The following is a 23,038-nucleotide window of genomic DNA, read 5'->3' as shown; positions in this document are numbered from 1 at the left end:
TTTGGCCTCTGTTCTTCCACCCAATATTTGGTCATCACTCTATGTTGATGACTTCGCTATTGCTTGTGCAGGCGCTGACTGTCACCTTATTGCAGTTTCTCTCCAGCATGCGGTCGACCGTGTTTCCACTTGGGCCACCACACATGGGTTTAAATTTTCAAGTACCAAAACTCACCAAATTACTTTCACTAGACGCTCTGTTATCTCCGATCATCCTTTGTATCTCTATGGCTCCCGTATCCCCGAACGTGATACAGTCAGGTTTCTAGGCCTTCTCTTTGACCGTCGGTTAACCTGGAAACCTCACATTACCTCTCTGAAGGCAACTTGTCACAGCCGGCTAAACCTTCTTAAAACCCTTGCTCATCTTTCCTGGGGAGCTGATCGTCACACTCTGCTTCGCCTACATTCAGCCCTCGTTTTATCGAAACTCGATTATGGTGACCAGATTTATTCCGCGGCCTCTCCTGCTACTCTCTCTAGCCTTAACTCTATCCATCACCAAGGCTTACGTTTGTGCCTTGGTGCTTTTCGCTCTTCCCCTGTTGAGAGCCTCTATACAGAAGCAAATGTTCCATCCTTGTCTGATCGCCGTGATGCCCATTGCCTTCGTTACTATGTACGCTCTCACGATCTACACAATCCTTCCATTTATAGAATGGTCACCGATATTAGTAGACATTCTTTATTCGTTCGCCGCCCCTGTTTGCTCCGTCCCTTTTCTCTTCGCCTACATTCACTCTTGTCTTCCCTTCAGTTACCACCTTTATATGTTCATGTAGCATCTCACTTTTCCCTACCCCCCTGGGAAGTTCCAGCTGTTCGGGTCTGTTCTTTCTCACTCCCTTGCTCGAAAGCTCAACTGCCTACGGTGGCTTCCCGCTCTCTTTTTCTTGATCACTTCCACTCCCATTCTCATGCCACCGCTGTGTACACAGATGGCTCTAAGTCTTCAGACGGCGTCGGATTCGCAGCAGTGTTTCCGGACAGCGTCGTACGGGGGCATTTACTATCTTCAGCTAGCATTTTTACTGCTGAACTGTATGCCATTCTTGCAGCACTTATTCGTATCGCATCTATGCCTGTGTCATCATTTGTAGTAGTCTCAGACTCCCTTAGTGCTCTACAGGCTATACGAAAATTTGATACATCTCATCCCCTAGTTCTCCGTATCCAACTTTGGCTACGCCGTATCTCTACCAAACATAAAGATATTGTTTTTTGTTGGGTCCCTGGTCATGTCGACGTACAGGGCAATGAACAGGCAGACACTGCTGCGCGGTCAGCAGTACATGACCTACCAATTTCCTATCGAGGTGTTCCATTTCTGGACTATTTTGCTGCAATAGCTACCCACCTTCGCACCCGTTGGCAACAACGTTGGTCAACTCTGCTCGGTAACAAACTTCATTCTATTAAACCGAGCATAGGTTACTGGCCGTCTTCTTGTCATCAGTGCCGAGGTTGGGAGACCACTCTCTCCCGCCTTCGCATTGGCCACACTCGTCTTACTCATGGGTATTTCATGGAGAGGCACCCTGTTCCTCTCTGTGAGCAGTGTCAAGTTCCAGTATCAATTAGCCACATTCTGTTGGACTGCCCTCTCTATCAACGAGCACGCAGAATTTACCTCCAACGTCGTCTTCGTTCTACTACTCTCTCTTTACCTTCCCTTCTTGCTGATGGACCCTCCTTTAATCCTGACTCTCTCATTGACTTCTTGACAACGACTGATTTACTCCACAAACTCTGATGATACTTTTCGCTCTCCCCTCAGCCCTTTCTAGTTCAGTCTCTTGCTGCCCTTTACCCTTTCACCATCCACTACCCCGCTGTTATCCGTAACCTATTACTCATCCATCTCCCTTTTGCCACCTGATGCCCTCGCTTCCTTCCTGCCCTGCAGCGCTGTATAGTCCTTGTGGCTTAGCGCTTCTTTTTGATTATAATAATAATAATAATATATAACATTTATTTTAAAAAATCTGAAAATTTAATAACTATAGTATTACAAAACTTTTATTTTTATATATAAAATTTATAATTGAAAAATCAATTTGCTTCTTGACATATTTTGCTATGCAAATATTGAATATACAGTATCCTATTTTTACAACCTCTTTAATCTTTAACGTAGGTTTCTACACTTCTGTTCCTGCAGTCTAATTTACTAATCTAATGTATCAACTACTATAACTACCAGATGGCCTCCGCCATCCAGCTTATGGGTATTACCAAACGTGGTCTGATGAATCTGAAATACAGGAAAACACTCATCAACCTGAGAAATATTGTAGCATATTAAATTATGATCATTGTTACACAATGGTTCCTCGGATCAACTAGACTTGTTCTGGTTACTGCACCATCCATGAAAGGTATTCCATACCCCATAAGCCCAGGTCCTTGTACTTCAATGCAGGGAAAAAGGAATACCACAGTGCAGTATAAGTGTTTAGTGTAGTAAATATCAGGGTAGAGGATTTGAAGGAGAATGCATTCAAAATGTATCTCAAGGAAACTAGCCTAAATTTTTCAATAAAAGAAAAAGCATATTGTTATCTACATAGCCCCACACCAATCCAAACTTTCTGCTATGTACAATACACTAGCTTTAAAAGTTTAAAGCCAATGAGAAGACACAGTTGCTAATTACTGCTCGGAAACCAAAATCAGGAATAGTGTACTTATAAAACTGAAATGAGTACCTACACATGCCAATAGTTGTATAAACAGTAGGTACAGTATATCAGCAATGAACATTTGAAGCTGATCGGATCAGTTTTAAGGTTATAAACAAGAATCTTGGAAGAAAAAATGTAGAAGTCTGCAGTGTACACCATTAGAGCCTATGATTTTATACAATCCCTTAATGCTCCTTAATAAGAGGTATAATCTGGTTTCTCTGCACTCTCTTAAGGCTTAATGTGACACTTGCATAAGGTAAAATCTATTGTATGAATTATTCTGTAATTGCAAAAATCATTAATGTTTGACTTCATGCAAAGTAAAATGTGAGGATTTTTAAGAAAACAGCAAATGAAAAAAATATACTCAGGATGAAACTTTAATAAAAATATCAGATAAAAAAGTGTCGTAGTAGGTTAATAAACACTAACTAACACAAGCACTACTACCCTCCTGTTATATGAAGGACGCAGAAGAAAAACAGGGGTATAGTATATCTCAGCTAAGACTCCCCTCAAGGAAGGTTCCTTGATGTTGGTGAGGGGCTCTTGATTTAGGGAATTGGATCTGTGCTCCTGTTCCCCGAATTAAGCCTGAATGTCTTCCACATCCCCCCCCCCCCAGGCGCTGTATAATCCTCCGGGTTTAGCGCTTCCCCCTTGATTATAATAATAATAATCAGCTAAGACTTCAACATGAGCTCAGGTAAGTTAACAGCTCTTAGCTTGTAAATTCAAAGTTTTTTGATCCTATTAAATATCTTGCATTTTTTTTTTCAGTTTCATGAATATACAAAAACAGGTAAATCTTAAACACTTCTCGTTACATTTAGGACACACTTATCTTCATCTTCCTTTGCATTTCATAACAATTTTTATTCCAGTATGTTTCTTTTTTACAAAAACAAAAGGCTAATTACCTCTTTTTTTCTCTCTCTATAATCATCAAAAAGAATAAGGAGAGATAAGTTCTTTTAATATGCAGAAAAATAATAATAGGCTTTTTAACCCTTTCAGGGTCGACAGGCCCTCTCAAAGACTTGTTCTCAGGGTCGCCCAAATTTCAAAAAAAAACAAAAAATTTTTTTTTCTTAAGAAAAGATAGAGAATCTTTTCCCAATCATAATGACACCAAAAGTATGAAATTTGATGGAAAACTTACGGAATTATGCTCTTGTGAAGTTAGCGGTCTCGATGATGTTTATGCATCGGCAATTTTGCCCACTTTGAGCCCTATTTTTTGGCCAATTTCAATGTACTAGTCGACAAAAATCATAACTATTTCACTAGAACTCCATTTTTTCTATCGAATGAGTGCAAGAAACCACCCATTTACCAATTTCAACTATCCAATACAGTGGTCAGAATTTAGCAATTTTGCCAATTTCACACAAATTTCAAAAGATGCCAATTTCCAAATAGGGTCCAGAATAAACAAGAAAGACATTCCTGGCACTAAAATGACATTTCCTCTGTTCATTAATCACGTCCCAACGCCCCTCTTACATTCTTTTGCTTTCCACTTTGAATTTTTATTCTCACAAAAAATAGAAGATTTACTGTTATGCAGACTACTGCATTAGTGTAAAAAATGGTATAAATAATATTGGCGCACTTGTGAAAGAATATTAGACTCACCAGTTGACGTGTATTGGATGCTTAGCATGATTTGTTTACTTTTGAACTTCGGTAAAAATTGAACATTTCTGCTACTTTGAGCTCAATTTCAAGGTACTTTTCATTGTAAAATCAGTCAAAAATCATCTCAATTTATGTAATATGTCTTCCATTCTATAGAATGAGACCAGGAAAACTAGAATACAACAATAAATGCCATACGAAAATACAGTGCAAAGTCGCTGTTGTAATCCAAAAACACAGTCAAAGTTTTTTTTTTCTCATTACACACTGTGTGCTGCAGGATTTTTTTTTATACTGCGCACACTGACCACATAGGCCCATTCTTTCATATGTAGGCCTACCAGCTTTCTCTCACTAGATTTGAGAGCGCTAGAATTTAGGCGCACTAGTACGTCAAAAACCCTGGTGCGTAAGCTGTACTAGTACGGCCGAAACCCTGAAAGGGTTAAAATCAGCCCAATAAGCATGAGAAACTTCACTTAATTGACTGTATAAATCTACCCAGCATAGAGAAAAGTAAACTTGGGAACTTGAGCTTACTTGCTGATGGCCTTCAGCAGGATAACTTCCACCTGAAAGGTCCTGATGAGACTCTAGTTCCTGTATCACTATTTCCACAGTCTCAGTGTCATTCTTGAGTATTCCTGCTCGACCTTCAGGCAACAAGGTTGAGCTGGTCAAGACCATGCTCTCATTTGTCACCAACTGCATATTCTCTGCCTGAAACATAACACTGGTAATTACAAAATTTATTTCATAAGTGTATTTCACTTGCATTACCTCGTGCAGGTCGAAAATGGGATGATTATGTTGGCAATAATGACAAAGCTGATAATTGGTAATAATGACCAATAGTGATTGTGAGGGAAAAGTTCAACAGATAGGAGTAGCGAGCGAGTATATGGTAACGATAACAATAGTTTGATTGCCGGCTGCTTGTTAAGGTAGGGTCAGTCTAGCTCCTGCTATCCCCTCTCCCCCCTTTCTCCCCACCCCGAAAGGTGATGTGTGGGGCTCCGGCCAAACAGTAATCACTCAACTCACAGCTCCGAGCACAACTGTAAGTAAAAGCCTCTGCTCCTATTCTAGTGGATATTGGTTGAAAGCTTCACTTTTGACCAATAATAAACTTAGTCCTTTCAGTTTTAAGCTCCACATGAGACTTTTAGATAATCACCACCTTTTTTAAGTATCTTACACTTATCATAGAGAGTGATTTCTTAAGCAGTGGGTAACCTGTCTCTCTTTCCAGCTTGGAATGAGAGCTCAGGTCACCTGCCAACCAAAGAGAAGTGTTGAAAGAGACGGACTGAAACCGGTCTTGGGACGTCACTTCATGATCTACCCACCTGATTAATTGTACAGGACACTACCCCTCATCTTTGCAGTGGTAAAGAACTTGCGTTCCTGTCATCTGGACTGATTATTCAAGGCTATAGACTCTGTGAAGAACTAGTCGTTGGGTTGTCACTAAACACCTGTGATCCCCCCCACATCAGCAACGGCTACAATTTCTACAAGATGGTGTCAACCTCCACCAGACACCCCAGTATCACTGTATATATTAGCATTGAATTCAAATGTCATTTTTCCATTTCATTTTTCATTTTTCTTTCAAGTAGGATACACCTTCATTTTTTAATGTTTTATCTTTGCATTACTAAATAATAGTGTGTTTATCTTTGTGAATTATTATTTCTTTTTCTATTCATTAATTTTCCTGAGGAGGAGCCAGCCTTGGTAATACTGTCTGAAGTTGTTACAAGGCTGAGTAAGCCTTCACAGTGATAATGTCATGTAATGACTGATAATGATGAGGTGGATAATGTGCCACTACCTGCACATCTTAGAACAGGGATCAACATTACTATGTTATGAACATCTGAGCCACAACCTGCACCTCTTAAAAATGAGGGCCCAGATTACTGATAGATTATACCTTATAATGTGGAATCTCGGTTTTCGTTTGCCCTGGTTTTCGTCAAATTCGGTTGACTACTTTTTTCGTCAAAATTTTGTCACAGTTTTCGTTCATCACCTTGGTTTTCGTCAGTCTGTCGTACCGAACATGTCTGCTTGCTCGCACCCACACAAAGCATTACCCTGTGTGTTCATCCGAAACATTTCGTAATAATCCATTGTTTTTTGTGGTTGTTTACGTATTGCGATTGCTATATAAGCCACCATGGGCCAAAGAAAGTTCCGAGTGCCAGCCCTTTGATAAAGAAGGCGAGAAACATGATAGAATTCAAGAAGAGAAGGATTTTGAAGGGTTTGAGGCTGACCCTGACAACCCTATGCCTGTTGCAGAATCTACTTGCTTTGGGGAAATCCATGGGGTTGGATGTGAGTGGCCAGGATGTGGAAGAGTTGGTGGATGACAACAGGGAAGAGCTAACCACTGAAGAGCTGCAACACCTTCAACTGGAACAGCAACAGATCGCAGCTGAGGAAATTGCTTCAGAGGAGGAGGAAGAGAGAAGGAAGAATGTGCCTTCTTCAGTGATTAAGGACATGTGTGCATAGTAGAGTGAGTTGCAAAGTTTTGTGGAGAAATATCACCCTAACAAAGTTGTTGCAAGCTGTGTCTGCAACATGCTGAATGACAATGCCTTGTCCCATTTTAGGCAAATCTTAAAGAGATGCCAGAAACAGATCTCTCTGGACAGATTTTTTGTGTGACAGGGGTCCAGTGCCAGTAAAAGACAAAGAAGGGAAGTAACCCCAGATAGGGATTTGATACCTGAAGTCCTTATGGAGGGGGATTCCCCTTCCAACCAATAACCTCACCTCCTTTCTCTCCCCTCCTCACGTCTTCCATATGCCAACAAGGGTCTTCAATAAAGGTAAAAATGATATTAAATGTTCATTTATCCATTTCATTAGTCCTTTATATTTATTTTTCATTCTTTTCTGTATGTAAAACTATAGTTATTCTCTATAAAATGTATATTTTGTTAATACTTTTGAGTGTCTAGAACAGATTAACTGGACTTACATTATTTCTTATGGGAAATACTGCTTCAGTTTTTGTCAAATTCGGTTTCTGTCAGATTTCCTTAACGAATTAATGACGAAAACTGAGGTTCCACTGTAAGTCATTCAACAAATTTACTACTCAGTGGAGCCAAAAACTGAATCATCAATTTTTTTTTAACAAATCCCTAAACAATAAGATTCCTTAATTTTTTTTTTTTTTTTTTCAACAAGTTGGCCGTCTCCCACCGAGGCAGGGTGACCCAAAAAAGAAAGATTCCTTAATATTTAACATTATGATGAAGAAATGGTAACAGGCCTTCCATAAAAAAATGTACAGTATACACAACTGCTAAGTAAATGCATATAAACAATAATAATAATTCAGTATGTTCAATCAATTTCATTAAAAATGAGCATAAAGAAAAGAAAATAGACATCAAAGTAATCATTTTTATTTACCATACGCTCGGGATTTTCTGATTCTGCGTAACTTTGATCACATCTCATAAGTCTGTTCACTTGGCATACTTTGCACTCCTCAATCTGAAAACGTAGAAATGCTGATACATTTTAAGTATTGTACTGTATTACTAGGTCAGAACTGTATGAGAAAAGTAAATTATCTTATGAAACCTAAGAAATACCTCCAGAATGTTGTCTATAATAGGATTGTGAAAGAAGTTTGAGATCTGAAGTGCATCTTCAACTAAGGGATCACTCAGTACACTGAGTGATCCCTGAGGAAAACTAAATAACAAAAATAAAAAATTACTAACAAATCAAATAAATCCTCTCACACCAAGTTAAAATAACTCACATTGGTTAAAAACTTCACTAAACTGTCAGCAGTGACAGACTATCCTATAACAGGGCTGTACAGGATAAAATATTAAAATTATCAAGCCAGATGTCTTACCAGACACAAAATAGACTTTCCATACGATACAAAAAAAAAAAAAATTATGCAACTGTAGTTTAAAATCACCTATGCTAGATACCTTTGCAATGACATCTTCACTTAAGCCGGTCCAGTAATATTTCTGTACAAGTCTTCGCAATGTTTCAGTTCGATCTGAAAATAATGATTATATGTTTCTTATTAATTTTATGGAAGTGTAGTTATGACATTACAAAAAACCCAAATTTAATCATTTAATAATTAAATATTAAATACTCTACACAAATTGTGAGTTACTGTTAATTTTAATATCAATATTGTACTTAAAATAAAAAACACTTTTCTGCTACTAGCTGATCTTTAATCTGTAAATGGTCCAAAGGTATATATACATTTTTTCAACATTTGAAAGTATGTAAAAAAAGTAGATTTTCTTTTTGTTTTTTTTACATTTGAAAATGTGCAAAAAAACTCTGATCTACTTTTTTTTTTTTTATATTTGAAAATATGTAAAAAAAACGTAATCTACTTTTGGAGCACTACACATGTGAACGTAGATCTGCTTGGACCGTTTACGGGTTAATATACTGTACAAAAAATACATTGGCCAAGTCTGAGACAAATAAAACACTCGTATATGAAAATACAAATAGAATATTTTTGTTAGAAGAGTATCTGCTGTGTAGAGAAACAATTATTACTGAAACAAAGAAAAACAAATATATAAGCAACGACATAGTTTTACTAAATGGTGGTGATGGTTTCCTGTTTCGTCACCTTGCTTTAGTGGATGACCTATTTTATAAACAAAATTTACAGACAAAAAATATGAAAAATGCTGCTAATAGGAAAATAAAGTTCTCCAAATGTTAACTCACATGTTAAATTCGACCTGAGGTATAGTACTACAGTGGAACCTCTACTTGCGAGTTTAATCCGTTCCATAACCCTGCTCACAACTGGATTTGCTCGTTTGCAGAGTCAATTTTTCTCATTAAAATTAACTAAAATGCAATTAATCCGTTCCAGTGGAGTTCTGCACTTCAATAATTTCGCTACTATCAACTTTACGCCCTATCTATCTATCTCACTTGACTTAATATGACATAATAAACAATATAAATAACATAGAAACCTGATATATACTATAAAATGAATAAAATATGTAATTCATGTAGTGGTATGGGTGGTGTCGGCGGTGGACGACAGTTTGTCTGGAGACAGGACAAAATACTTCTTGAATAATTTTGCTAATATCATCTATACGGCTTATTTATCTATCAGAGTTCATCTAATATGACATAACAAACAATATAAATAACATAGAAACCTGATACATACTCTAGAATTAATAAAATATGTCATTTTATATGTGGTGGCGACCAACGAGTGTTTGGAGACAGGACAAAATACTCCTTGAATATTTCGCTATCATCAACTCTACGGCTTATTTATCTGTCACAGTTCATCTAATATGAAATAATAAACAATATAAATAACATAGAAACCTGAAGGAGTGGTGTTAATGTTGCAGTTTAAAAACTGTAGTGTAAAGCACCCTTCTGGCAAGACAGTGATGGAGTGAATGATGGTGAAAGTTTTTCTTTTTCGGGCCACCCTGCCTTGGTGGGAATCGGCCGGTGTGATAATAATAATAATAAAAGAAACCTGATATATACTCTAGAATGAATAAATAAAATATGTCATTATGTAACAGGTGGAGGCAGCCTGTGAAGGCTTACTCAGCCCTGTAACAACTTCAGTCAGTATTACTCAGGCTGGCTCCTCCTCAGGAAAATTAGTGAATAGAAAAAGAAATAATAACAGACAAACATAAACACTTTATTATATAGAAAATATAAAATGTAAAACACTTAAATATGAAATATTAATCCTACATTAAAGAAAATGAAAAATGAAAAATATAAATGATAACTGAATTCAACGCTAATTTAAATGTATATAAAACGTGGGTGTCTGGTGTTGGTGACACTGTTGTTGAAATCGTAGCCGTTGCTGATGATAGGGGGGGGGTCGCAGGTGTTGGTGACCACCACTGGCTAGATCTTCACAGATTATTGCCGTGAGTATAATATCCCGATGACAGGAAAGCAGGTTCTTTACCGCTGCAATGATGTGGGGTTATGTCCTGCAATTTCATACAGGTGCACAGGTACTTCAATACAAAATGGAGAAGTTTCTGGACGTTAGTCCTTCTGTTCTGCTCGTTGATTGCCAGGTGACCCTCTCTGACATCCAAGCTGGAAACATAGACAGGTTACCCACTACTTAAATAATCACTCTCCATGGTAGTGTACAATATTCAAAAGACGTGGTGATTATTACAACAGTCAACCCAGAGCAAGACTGAAAGGACTAAGTTTATTATTGGTCAAAAGTGAAGCTTTTAACCAATAAATCCACTAGAATACAAGGCAGGCATGTACTTACAGTAGTGTTGGGAGCTGTGAGTCGAGTGATTTACTGTTTGACCAGAGCCCCACACGTCACCTTTCGAGGGGGGGGTGGAAGAGGGAGGGGAAGGGATAGCGGGAGCTAGACTGACCCTACGTTAACAAGCAGCCGGCAATCAAACTATCACTTTAGGGGTGGGGGAGAAAAGGCGGGAAAAACGGGAGCGTGACTTGCCCTACCTTAACTAGTAGCCGGCAATGAAACTATCACTTTCGGGAAGGGGGAAGAAAGGCGGGAGCGTGACTTACCCTACCTTAACTAGTAGCCGGTAATGAAACTATCGTTACTATATTGCTACTATCTATTGAACTTTTCCCTCACACAGCCACAACCACTCCCTCTTTGTTGTGGTAAACACTCCCATCTAGTGACGGCCTATTGAAGCCATCTATTATTATAATTATTATTATGTAGTACATTATTACATACGTATTATTATTATACATATTAGATTATTATTATTATTATTATTGTAATATATTATTATACTATTATTATTATACATATTATTATTATTACTGTTATTACAATATAAATAATTCGTAATTTTTATTCACACAAAAAATATAAGATTTACTGTTATGCCTTATTGCAATAATTGTATAAATAATGTCAACCCATTCACGACTGCATATTGGAATGGACATAGTCAATTTCATAGTCATCTTGTTATACCCAAGGAAGCATTTCTTCGGCTTGGCAGTGAGGCCATGTGAGCGTAACCTACGCAAAACTGATGTTAATGTTTGGATATGTTCGCCCCTCGTAGATGTCATTATGTAAATGTTATCAAAATAAACTGAAACATTTGGCATATTACCCAAGACCTTTCTCATAAGTCTCACGTAGGTAGCACAGGCAGTTACCAAACCGAAGGGCATAGTTCTATACTTCATCAGTCCTTGGTGTGTAGGAAAAGCGGTGTACTGCTTAGAAGAAGGATCTAACATTACTTGATGGAAGCGTCATAAAATTTGTGTAGATCGCTATCTATTAAGGGCATAGGCTCAGCATCCCTCCGAGTTATAGCATTAAGGCCTCTGAAGTCAATAGCAAGTCTATATGAATTATCCTCCTTCTTAACCATGGCTACTGGTGAACAATATGAAGATACTGAAGGTTCAATGATCTTTAGTTTTAATAATTTGTCTACCTCTCTGTCAAATGCATCCCTAAGGTGAACTGGAACTGGGTATAATTTCCGTTTGATAGGATTGTCCGTCACTAAGTCAATCTTATGGACTACCGTGGAGGTAACACCTGGAATATCAGTAAAGACGTCTGAAAAGTTACACATTGAAGTAGTTCATGTCTCTTATGGTCATCCAAAGATTCATTAATATTAATGTTGGTTGCGTCCGAGTGGTCAAGAGTCACCAAGTCATGTAGTTCTTCATCATAGTCTAAGTTAGAGGTGTCAATTACACACACTTTACATTCTTCAGTTGTCTTATCAAGTTCGTGTGGAAAAACTAAGTCAAAGTTGTTAAGGCAGTTAACTGAATTTCTTCAGTAATATTTCTTAAGGATGTTGATATGATAAAGCTTAGGTTTCCCCTTGACTTCTATGAGGTAGTCAACTTTCCCACAAATTTTTAATACTTTATATGGACCTTTCCATGCTACTAATAATTTATTTGACTTGATAGGCAAAAGTACAAGAACTTCATCTCCTACTTTAAAACTTCTCCTCTGACTTTTGGAATCAAAATAGGTTTTGTACTGGTCCATTGACAAGCTTAGGTTTTTCGAAACTATGTCAGAGGTCTCCTCAAGTTTGGATCTAAGGTCAAGGAGAAACTGGTAAGAAGATTGAACCTCAGCATTTACCTCCTCATTAGTCCGTAAGTCATGAAGGATGGACAATGGGCCTCTGGCCTGTCTACCATAGAGAAGTTCAAAAGGTGAAAACCCCAAAGAGTCACTGGGAACTTCCCTCATGGCAAACAAAGCACAGGGTAAGTAACGATGCCACTCCTTAGGTTTAAGGGAGCAAAGTTTCCTTAAAATGGACTTGAGAATCGAATGCTGGCGCTCAATCCTCCCATTACAGCTGGGATGATAGGGTGTGGTGAAGAGAGGCTTCACTCCCAGAAGTTGGTAGAGATGTTGCATTAAGTCAGATGTGAATTGTGTCCCACAGTCAGACAAAATTTCTCTAGGGATGCCCACTCTGGAGAAGATGGACAAAAGGGCTTCAGCCACCTCTGTAGTAGTTATGGTCTTTAAGGGAACGGCTTCAGGGAAACTCGAAGCATAATCAACTAATGTTAATATATATCTATGTCCCCCAGATGAAAGTGGAGATAAAGGACCAACGATGTCAATAGCTACTCTTTCAAACGGTACCGTAAAGATAGGCATTTTGACCATAGGTACTCGCCTGGTACCTCGGGAGGATGACAGTTGGCAAACTTTACACGATCTACAATAGGTAGTGACATCTGAGGACATTTTAGGCCAAAAATAGGTTTCCCTAATTTTATTTAAGGTTTTACGATGCGAGAAATGTCCGGCCACTGGCAGGTCATGAGCCATTTTAAGAACAGTCTCTCTGCATTGACTTGGAACAACTAAGATGGAATAGTCAATCTCATCTGAATTTAATTTGAATGCTGACTTGTACAAGATACCTTTTATATATTCAAATTTATGTGAAAAGTTTTTCCTTTGGATCACTTGATTTTGTTTAGCGGCATTATGGCAATTCTGAAGAGAAGGGCAATTACGTTGTAAATTGACAAAGGAGTCCTTCGATATATCTAAAGGCTTAAAGTCAGGGAAAATCAAAGGATGGACAGTAGGAGAAGCCTGGGCTATGGTCTGAGCCCTAGTCAAGACATTTATGGTATCGGAGGTGATATCTTCACTTTCATCTAACAAGTGAACTTGTGATCCTACTTCCTTGCTTTCGAGAGTAGCATCACTGGTTTTTAATCCCACATGAATCTCGCGAGACATTGTCTCATCTGAACTTTCGAGCGGCTTCTCTGACTCTACAGGAAGAGGATCTGAAACACTTATGTCCATCTTTGGTGCTGACAGGTCAAGCTCAGAAGGAAGAATGGCACCTTTTACATTACCTATTAGTACGGAGCAAGAAGTGATGGGAGCTAGTACGGCTTCAGACCAACCTGTGAACCATTTAGACCTAATGTAACAACGGATGGTAGGAAAAGTGTCTGTACGGCCCAAGTAGTCTGAAAGTATAGCAGAGGAATGAGTTTCTTTAAGATTAGGGAACAGCTTATCAGAAATGACTATACATGTGCATCCAGTGTCTCGTAAAATGGTAGATACATTAAGTCCATTAACTGTTCCTGAACAGAAGGGTGCTTGGTCATTACAGTCTTTAAAACATCTTCCAACTTTTTGGACCTTCTTAGAAGGACAATCTGGACGTTTATGTCCCTTAACACCACACAAATGACAAACAGGAATAAAAGAAGTCACTTTACTTTCCACTAGAGGCTTTGATTTCTTAAGGTCTGATGAGCCCTTGCCCTTAGGGTTCGATCCCTTTAGGTCTTTATAGGAATTGTGAGCCTCAGCATACAGGTCAGCAGCCTCAGCAACTTCCTCAGCTTTAATCAGGTTACGTTCTCTAATGAATGTTCGTATCTGGTGAGGAAGAGCTGTCAGGAACTGGTCAGCAACCATGAAGTCTCGAAGAGATTCATAACTGTGATCAATTCCTGAACTCTCTATCCAAAAGTCGAACAAACGAAAGAGTGTTACCTGTAACTGTTGAAAGTTCTGGCCAGGCTGTAAGGTGGCATACCTGAAATCTTTCCTGTAAGAATTAGTGGTTTTTTGATATGCTTTAAGGATTGCCTTCTTTAGTAGGTTATAATTACATATGATATCCTGCGACAAAGTTGCATAGATATTCAAAGCAGTACCAGAAAATAACATTCCTAACCTGGTAGCCCAGGTGTCAGCAGGCCATTCACAGAGGGTAGCGGTATTTTCAAACCTGATAATGTATGAAGTTATGTCTTCCCCCTCTGTGAAGGGAGGTAAATTAGGTGTTGGAATATGTGCACTGACTGCACGTTGTTCCATTACTCCTTCCTCTAATTGTTGTTGTGTAAAAGTTAACTTTTTATTCTCTAATTCAAGGCGAGATTTTTCGAGCTCGCGATCCTTTTCTCTTTCCTCAAGTTCTCTTAATTTAACCTGTTCCTCACGTATCTTAGCTTGTTCCTCACGTTTCCTAGCTCTTTCCTCACGATCAAGTCTATCACGCTCTTTTTGGTCTTCTCGCTCTCTAACTGTCTTTCTCGGATTTCTCTCTCAATTCTCTCTCTCTCCTTTTTCTCCTGTCTTTCAAGGTTCTCTTTCTCCTTTTTCTCTTCTCTTTCGATTCTCTCTCTCTCTCTCCTTATTCTCTTCTCTTTCTATTCTCTCTCTCTCCTTTTCTTCTTCTCTTTCGCTTTCTGTCTTTCTTCTCTCTCAATTCTCTCTCTTTCAAGTCTTTCCTGGATCTTAGCACTAATGAAAGATTCTAAATTTTTCCCTGTTATTCCTAACTTACTTCCAGCATTCATCCAAAACTGGTATTCATCCATACTTGCAAGAATAACTTAAACTATCAGGGGAAATGAAACGGGTATTAAAGAAAACGGAGGGTTCAATTCCTGCTCCGCTCAAACTGTAAATAAACCAGAGGGCTCGATCCCTGCTTCAATTAAACAATATGTATTAACGAAAACGAAGGGTTCTATGCCGGCTCCGAGCAAACAGTAAGTAGAATGGGGTCCCTTGACCATCCAATCTTCTCACCAACAAATCAAGAGTGTCCTATGACAGTTCCCTTGATAAAATGAAGAGCTCAATGAAACAAGTTGTCACTGGAAAATCTCGGGTCCCTAGAGTCTAATCCTCCAAAGTGTTTCAAGCTTACACACAATTAGGTGGCAGAATTAAATATATCCTGCCTGACTTGACTTACAATAAATTAAGACTATAATAATCACCAAATCTTTCAAATACCTGTACTGTAGTCCTACCATAGAGAATGATTACTCATGGCTGGTGGTAACCGTCTGTGGTATGCGGCGTTGAAGTTCCAATGGTAGATTCGAGATGGAGTTGAATCTTGATTCAGTAGAGTTGATCCTGGCAAGGTCGCCACTTGTGAAAGCTTACTCAGCCCTGTAACAACTTCAGTCAGTATTACTCAGGCTGGCTCCTCGTCAGGAAAATTAGTGAATAGAAAAAGAAATAATAACAGACAAACATAAACACTTTATTATATAGAAAATATAAAATGTAAAACACTTAAATATGAAATATTAATCCTACATTAAAGAAAATGAAAAATGAAAAATATAAATGATAACTGAATTCAACGCTAATTTAAATGTATATAAAACGTGGGTGTCTGGTGTTGGTGACACTGTTGTTGAAATCGTAGCCGTTGCTGATGATGGGGGGAGGGTCGCAGGTGTTGGTGACCACCACTGGCTAGATCTTCACAGATTATTGCCGTGAGTATAATATCCCGATGACAGGAAAGCAGGTTCTTTACTGCTGCAATGATGTGAGGTTATGTCCTGCAATTTCATACAGGTGCACAGGTACTTCAATACAAAATGGAGAAGTCTCTGGACGTTAGTCCTTCTCCTGTTCTGCTCGTTGATTGCCAGGTGACCCTCTCTGACATCCAAGCTGGAAACATAGACAGGTTACCCACTGCTTAAATAATCACTCTCCATGGTAGTGTACAATATTCAAAAGACGTGGTGATTATTACAACAGTCAACCCAGAGCAAGACTGAAAAGACTAAGTTTATTATTGGTCAAAAGTGAAGCTTTTAACCAATAAATCCACTAGAATACAAGGCAGGCATGTACTTACAGTAGTGTTGGGAGCTGTGAGTCAAGTGATTTACTGTTTGACCAGAGCCCCACACGTCACCTTTCGAGGGGGGGGGTGGAAGAGGGAGGGGAAGGGATAGCGGGAGCTAGACTGACCCTACGTTAACAAGCAGCCGGCAATCAAACTATCACTTTAGGGGTGGGGGAGAAAAGGCGGGAAAAACGGGAGCGTGACTTGCCCTACCTTAACTAGTAGCCGGCAATGAAACTATCACTTTCGGGAAGGGGGAAGAAAGGCGGGAGCGTGACTTACCCTACCTTAACTAGTAGCCGGTAATGAAACTATCGTTACTATAGTGCTACTATCTATTGAACTTTTCCCTCACACAGCCACAACCGCTCCCTCTTTGTTGTGGTAAACACTGCCATCTAGTGACGGCCTATTGAAGCCATCTATTATTATAATTATTATTATGTAGTACATTATTACATATGTATTATTATTATACATATTAGATTATTATTATTATTATTGTAATATATTATTATACTATTATTATTATACATATTATTATACATATTATTATTATTACTGTTATTACAATATAAATAATTCGTAATTTTTATTCACACAAAAAATATAAGATTTACTGTTATGCCTTATTGCAATAATTGTGTAAATAATGTCAACCCATTCACGACTGCATATTGGAATGGACATAGTCAAGCAAACGAGCATTTCTCCCTCGTTGAGCTCAATTTCAAGGTACTTTTCGTCGTGAAAGTAATCAAAATCATATCTATTTCTGTAATATATCTTCCATTCTATCAAATGAGACCAAAAAATGAGAATACAACCATAAAAACCAAACAAAAATATACCGCTAAGGGACAGCTAATGGCTGAGAAGTGAACTCTGTTATTTATGGTCCGATTTCTTTCAATTTTGGTGTACGTTAAGAAGTATCTTTCCATCATACATTGCCCAAGTTTCAATAAGATAGTCCAACAAACAAATGAGATACAATTCCCTAGATCAAGAGCAAGAGCCCCTCACCAGCATCAAGGAACCTCCCTTGAGGTCTGCTCACTTATGGAAATTTTACTCGCGTATGGAAGTAAAAAATCAACCCATCGACTGCTCGTATTTGGAAAAACTCGCACGTGGATGCGCTCACAAGTAGAGGTTCCACTGTACCTTAAAAACTACACAGAGCTCACCATAATGTTGGCCAGACTCCAGTATGTGGCACTTTTGAAAGGCATCATCTCTTTCTGTTTCTGAGTGTGGAACTATTCTCTTCTCAGTTCTGTCTTTGCCAGTGTAGTACATTGTTGTGCCTAAAATACCATTAAAGCCAAATTAAAACATAATTTTGATACTGTATCTGGGCACAGTCAATAAGCCTGCCTCACCACACTATGAACATGAGTAGTATTATTCAGTACTAAGTTTAATACAGTACAGTAAAAAATAATGGTAAAAAATATGCAATTTTTCTCAAAAAAGGCATTCAGTATCTATAGTTTCTTGACAATTTTTTATCCGGTGGATCAAGGAGTACCTTAGGAAAAGGGTGCAAAGAGTGATTGTCTGGGAAGATCTGTCAGAATGGGAAGAGTAACAAGCACTTGGGAAATGGAAGGCAATCAGATTTGTTCCAAATAAGGGGAGGGTAACTCAAATTGCTTGGAACAAGAATCCTTCAACAGCATCAAGAACCCCCTTTGAAGGAATTAGCTCTTAGATAACTTCATATAACCATTTTTTTAAAAACTGTCTCATCCTAATATATTTTGATATAAACACAAGAGAGAGAGAGAGAATCATGGCAATTTTTAAAAAATTCCTCAGTGTTAAGAGGCATACCTTCAATTGTAAATTCTTTAGAAGATGTTCGTATGGCATTTTTATTTTTCTTCTGAACAGATGGTAAGTGTGTTCCAGCGTGAAGGTAGTGTCTGATCTGCTGGAGGTGTAATAGTCCTGCCTCACCCGTCTTCACCCTCACACCACCCTGTTAATAAACATATTCATTAAACACCAACACTTCCTTTACACCTCTTATTATATACATCTGCCCACTGATACATAAGATTCATTACAGTAATTATATTTTCAACTCGCTATCCTAAAATAAGTACTGAAATTCCACATATAATAACCATTAAGGAAAGAAGTTTTGCAATTAACAATAAGGAGAACAAGAGGACACAGTTATCAATTACAAATAAGAGGTTTATAAAAGGCAATGAAAAAAGTCATCTCTACTAACAGTGTTGTTACATGACTGCAATGTGACAGATAGGAAAGGGAGGCGGTAATTTCATGCACTGGCCAGTGAGGTCTGCCATCTTTTAGGAGTGAAGAAGAGCAGGATGTGAGTGTGGGGGAGGTGTGTGAGGCATTACATAGAATGAAAGGGGGTAAAGCAGCAGGAACTGATGGGATCATGACAGAAATGCTAAAAGCAAGGGGGAATATAGTGTTGGAGTGGTTGGTATTTTTGTTTAATAAATGTATGAAAGAGAGGAAGGTACCTAGGGATTGGCAGAGAGCATGTATAGTCCCTTTATATAAAGGTAAGGGGAACAAAAGAGATTGTAAAAATTATAGAGGAATAAGTTTACTGAGTATACCAGGAAGTGTACGGTAGGGTTATTATTGAAAGAATTAGAGGTAAGACAGAATGTAGGATTGCGGATGAGCAAGGAGGTTTTAGAGTGGGTAGGGGATGTGTAGATCAAGTGTTTACATTGAAGCATATATGTGAACAGTATTTAGATAAAGGTAGGGAAGTTTTTATTGCATTTATGGATTTAGAAAAGGCATATGATAGAGTCAATAGGGGAGCAATGTGGCAGATGTTACAAGTATATGGAGTAGGTGTTAAGTTACTAAATGCTATAAAGAGTTTTTATGAGGATAGTGAGGCTCAGGTTAGGGTGTGTAGAAGAGAAGGAGATTACTTCCCGGTAAAAGTAGGTCTTAGACAGGGATGTGTAATGTCACCATGGTTATTTAATATATTTATAGACGGGGTTGTAAAAGAAGTAAATGCTAGGGTGTTCGAGAAAGGGGTGGGATTAAATTATGGGGAATCAAATACAAAATGGGAATTAACAGTTACTTTTTGCTGATGATACTGTGTTTATGGGAGATTCTAAAGAAAAATTGCAAAGGTTAGTGGACAAGTTTGGGAGTGTGTGTAAAGGTAGAAAGTTGAAAGTAAACATAGAAAAGAGTAAGGTGATGAGGGTATCAAATAATTTAGATAAAGAAAAATTGAATATCAAATTGGGGAGAAGGAGTATGGAAGAAGTGAATGTTTTCAGATATTTGGGAGCTGACATGTCAGCGGATGGATTTATGAAGGATGAGGTTAATCATAGAACTGATGAAGAAAAAAAAGGCGAGTGGTGCATTGAGGTATATGTGGAGACAAAAAACGTTATCTATGGAGGCAAAGAAGGGAATGTATGAAAGTATAGTAGTACCAACACTTTCATATGGGTGTGAAGCTTGGGTTGTAAATGCTGCAGCGAGGAGGCGGTTGGAGGCAGTGGAGATGTCCTGTTTAAGCACAATGTGTGGTGTAAATACTATGCAGAAAATTCGGAGTGTGGAAATTAGGAGGTGTGGAGTTAATAAAAGTATTAGTCAGAGGGCTGAAGAGGGGTTGTTGAGGTGGTTTGGTCATTTAGAGAGAAGGATCAAAGTAGAATGACATGGAGAGCATATAAATCTGTAGGGGAAGGAAGGCGGGGTAGGGGTTGTCCTCGAAAAGGTTGGAGGGAGGGGGTAAAGGTTTTGTGGGCGAGGGACTTGGACTTCCAGCAAGCGTGCGTGAGCGTGTTAGATAGGAGTGAATGGAGACGAATGGTATTTGGGACCTGACGAGCTGTTGGAGTGTGAGCAGGGTAATATTTAGAGAAGGGATTCAGGGAAACTGGTTATTTTTTATATAGTCGGACTTGAGTCCTGGAAATGGGAAGTACAATGCCTGCACTTTAAAAGAGGGGTTTGGGATATTGGCAGTTTGGAGGGATATGTTGTGTATCTTTATACATATATGCTTCTAAACTGTTGTATTCTGAGCACCTCTGCAAAAACAGTGATTATATGTGAGAGAGGTGAAAGTGTTGAATGATGATGAAAGTATTTTCTTTTTGGAGATTTTCTTTGTTTTTGGGTCACCCTGCCTTGGTGAGAGATGGCCAACTTGTTAAAAAAAAAAAAAAAAAAAAAGCTAATAAAAATGTAAACAAAGTATATTTTTTTAATTAACACACAGGATGTCCCCTACTGAGGTAGGGTGACCTGAAAAAGAAACACATTCACCATGAGACTAGCTTTACTTCTTTAAGTACAAATAAGAAATGTTTAGTAATCACAAGTATTCTATTTTTCACACATTGGCCATTTTTCCTCCAAGGTAGGGTGAACTGAAGAAGGAATTGCATTCATCATTCCATGAATAAATAGATGTCTTACCAGAAGTTTGGAGACATTACAATTCAGACAACTCTCCAAAAACCAACATCCCTACCTGCCTTCAGTAATTACACACACGCACACACACAGACACACAAAACTGAAACAGAGACACAAACCACAATGTCGACAACGTGGAACTCATGGCTCTCCACCTCTGGCAGTAATATGTAGTACAGTGTCTGGAAACTAACATTTTCAACATCGTCTTTCAATGCTTTAATAATTCTCTCCCGATTCTTCTCTTTCTCAGCTTTTGTGTTACTCTTGATCTGAAGAAAAATAAAAATTAGCAGTGATTCCCTGGCCAATTTTTCTAGAAACGTGATTTTTTTTTTAAGACGCTGGCTGTCTCCCACTGAGGCAGGGTGACTTGTGATGCATAAACAAAATCTACAGCATCTTTTATATTAGAGCATTTTATATTTATTATTTATTTATAATTTACAAGTAAGGTTTAGCAATTTTTATGACATTTTTGGTATAACTTTCATGGCGATTTAAGCTAAAAGGTACATATATGCTACAGAAAATATCTCAGAATAACTTTTTTTCTTTTTTCAACAAACCGGCCATATCCCACCAAGGCAGGGTGGCCCAAAAAGAAAAACAAAAGTTTCTCTTTTTTAAATTTAGTAATTTATACAGGAGAAGGGGTTACTAGACCCTTGCTCCCGGCATTTTAGTCGCCTCTTACAACACGCATGGCTTACAGAGGAAGAATTCTGTTCCACTTCCCCATGGAGATAAGAGGAAATAAACAAGAACAAGAACTAGAAAGAAAATAGCAGAAAACCCAGAGGGGCGTGTGTATATATATGCTTGTACATGTATGTGTAGTGTGACCTAAGTGTAAGTAGAAGTAGCAAGACATACCTGAAATCTTGCATGTTTATGAGACAGAAAAAAGGACACCAGCAATCCTACCATCACGTAAAACAATTACAGCAGGGCCCCGCTTTACGGCGTTTCACTTTACGGCGTTCCGCTAATACGGTCATTTCAAATTATGACCAAAACTCGCTATACGGCTCCCCCCACCTGACTTTCTAATACGGTCACCGCGCCCCACCTTGTTTGTTTACATTCTTCGTGAGCTCAGTAAGCACTAAGTCTCTCCATTTTGTCTGGAAACTCCAAAATTTCAAATGTTTTTAAAAGTTATTTCATATTTTATATATACTCTGATAATTATACTTATGTATACCTGTACTTAAATAAACTTACATACTGTGCTGGCGTGCAGGTACACATTAAAATCAGTAAGAGTGTCTTATGTCTCCAGACATCATATTAGTAATGATAATAATAATCATCGAGTCTCATTTAAATGTCGTATATTACGTTAAATACACATTTTCATTAATCCATCTATGATATTTTTTCAAAATTATATAATAAACACGATACATAACATAAAAAGATGATAAATACACCCCACAATAGAATAAATAAACATAAATATGAGATGTGGTAGCAGACGACTTGCACAAGTGACGCCATATTAGAAATGCTAATAATAATAATAATAATCACCGAGTCTCATTAAATGTTGTATATTACGTTAATATACACATTTTCATTAATCCATCCATGATATTTTTTTCAAAATTATATAATAAACACGATACATAACATAAAAAGATGATAAATACACCCTACAATAGAATAAATAAACATAAATATGAGATGTGGTAGCCAGATAACTTGTACAAGTGATGCCAAGAATAACATTTTCTCTAATCTAACATAAGAGAAAATGTGTTACTGGGGGTAACTGTAGAAAATTATTCCTTTCGTATGTATGTAAGTTTATTCAGGTATACACAAATACAGTTACATAGATTATCATACATAATAACATATGTGTAGAGAACCTAGGATAACCCAAAAAAGTCAGAGTGACTTATTTCCATTGCCTTCACTCAGAGCATCATTTCTTCTCAAAATGATGTTACATGAGAATGGGAGTGTTCTTCTTTATTTATTCTACCGTATCAATGTAGAGACAACCTGTACACAATGTAACTTGTACACAAA

The 23,038-nt window shown here is 38.0% G+C and overlaps 1 protein-coding gene across 4 annotated transcripts in view; it reads right to left on the bottom strand.

Moving 5' to 3' along the window:
- The window catches only part of LOC128686225 (uncharacterized), an 82,471-nt gene that overhangs the window by 24,274 nt on the left and 35,159 nt on the right, over window positions 1-23,038 (bottom strand). For 3 of the 4 annotated variants that reach the window (XM_053773064.2, XM_070083200.1, XM_053773062.2), the window contains 7 exons: window positions 21,118-21,270; window positions 18,374-18,521; window positions 17,725-17,844; window positions 8,306-8,379; window positions 7,767-7,850; window positions 4,869-5,048; window positions 1,701-2,254 (listed from right to left, as the gene is read on the bottom strand). In XM_053773064.2, the coding sequence (XP_053629039.2) occupies window positions 2,171-2,254; window positions 4,869-5,048; window positions 7,767-7,850; window positions 8,306-8,379; window positions 17,725-17,844; window positions 18,374-18,521; window positions 21,118-21,270 (843 nt within the window). In that variant the 3' untranslated portion in view covers window positions 1,701-2,170. Of the gene's footprint in view, window positions 1-1,700; window positions 2,255-4,868; window positions 5,049-7,766; window positions 7,851-8,305; window positions 8,380-17,724; window positions 17,845-18,373; window positions 18,522-21,117; window positions 21,271-23,038 lie in introns of those variants that run through there. The other variant, XM_053773063.2, reaches the window with a different exon arrangement.

The sequence above is a fragment of the Cherax quadricarinatus genome, chromosome 9 (assembly GCF_038502225.1).
Source record: "Cherax quadricarinatus isolate ZL_2023a chromosome 9, ASM3850222v1, whole genome shotgun sequence".
NCBI lineage: Eukaryota > Metazoa > Arthropoda > Malacostraca > Decapoda > Parastacidae > Cherax > Cherax quadricarinatus.
This window is presented reverse-complemented; position numbering and strand designations above follow the sequence as displayed.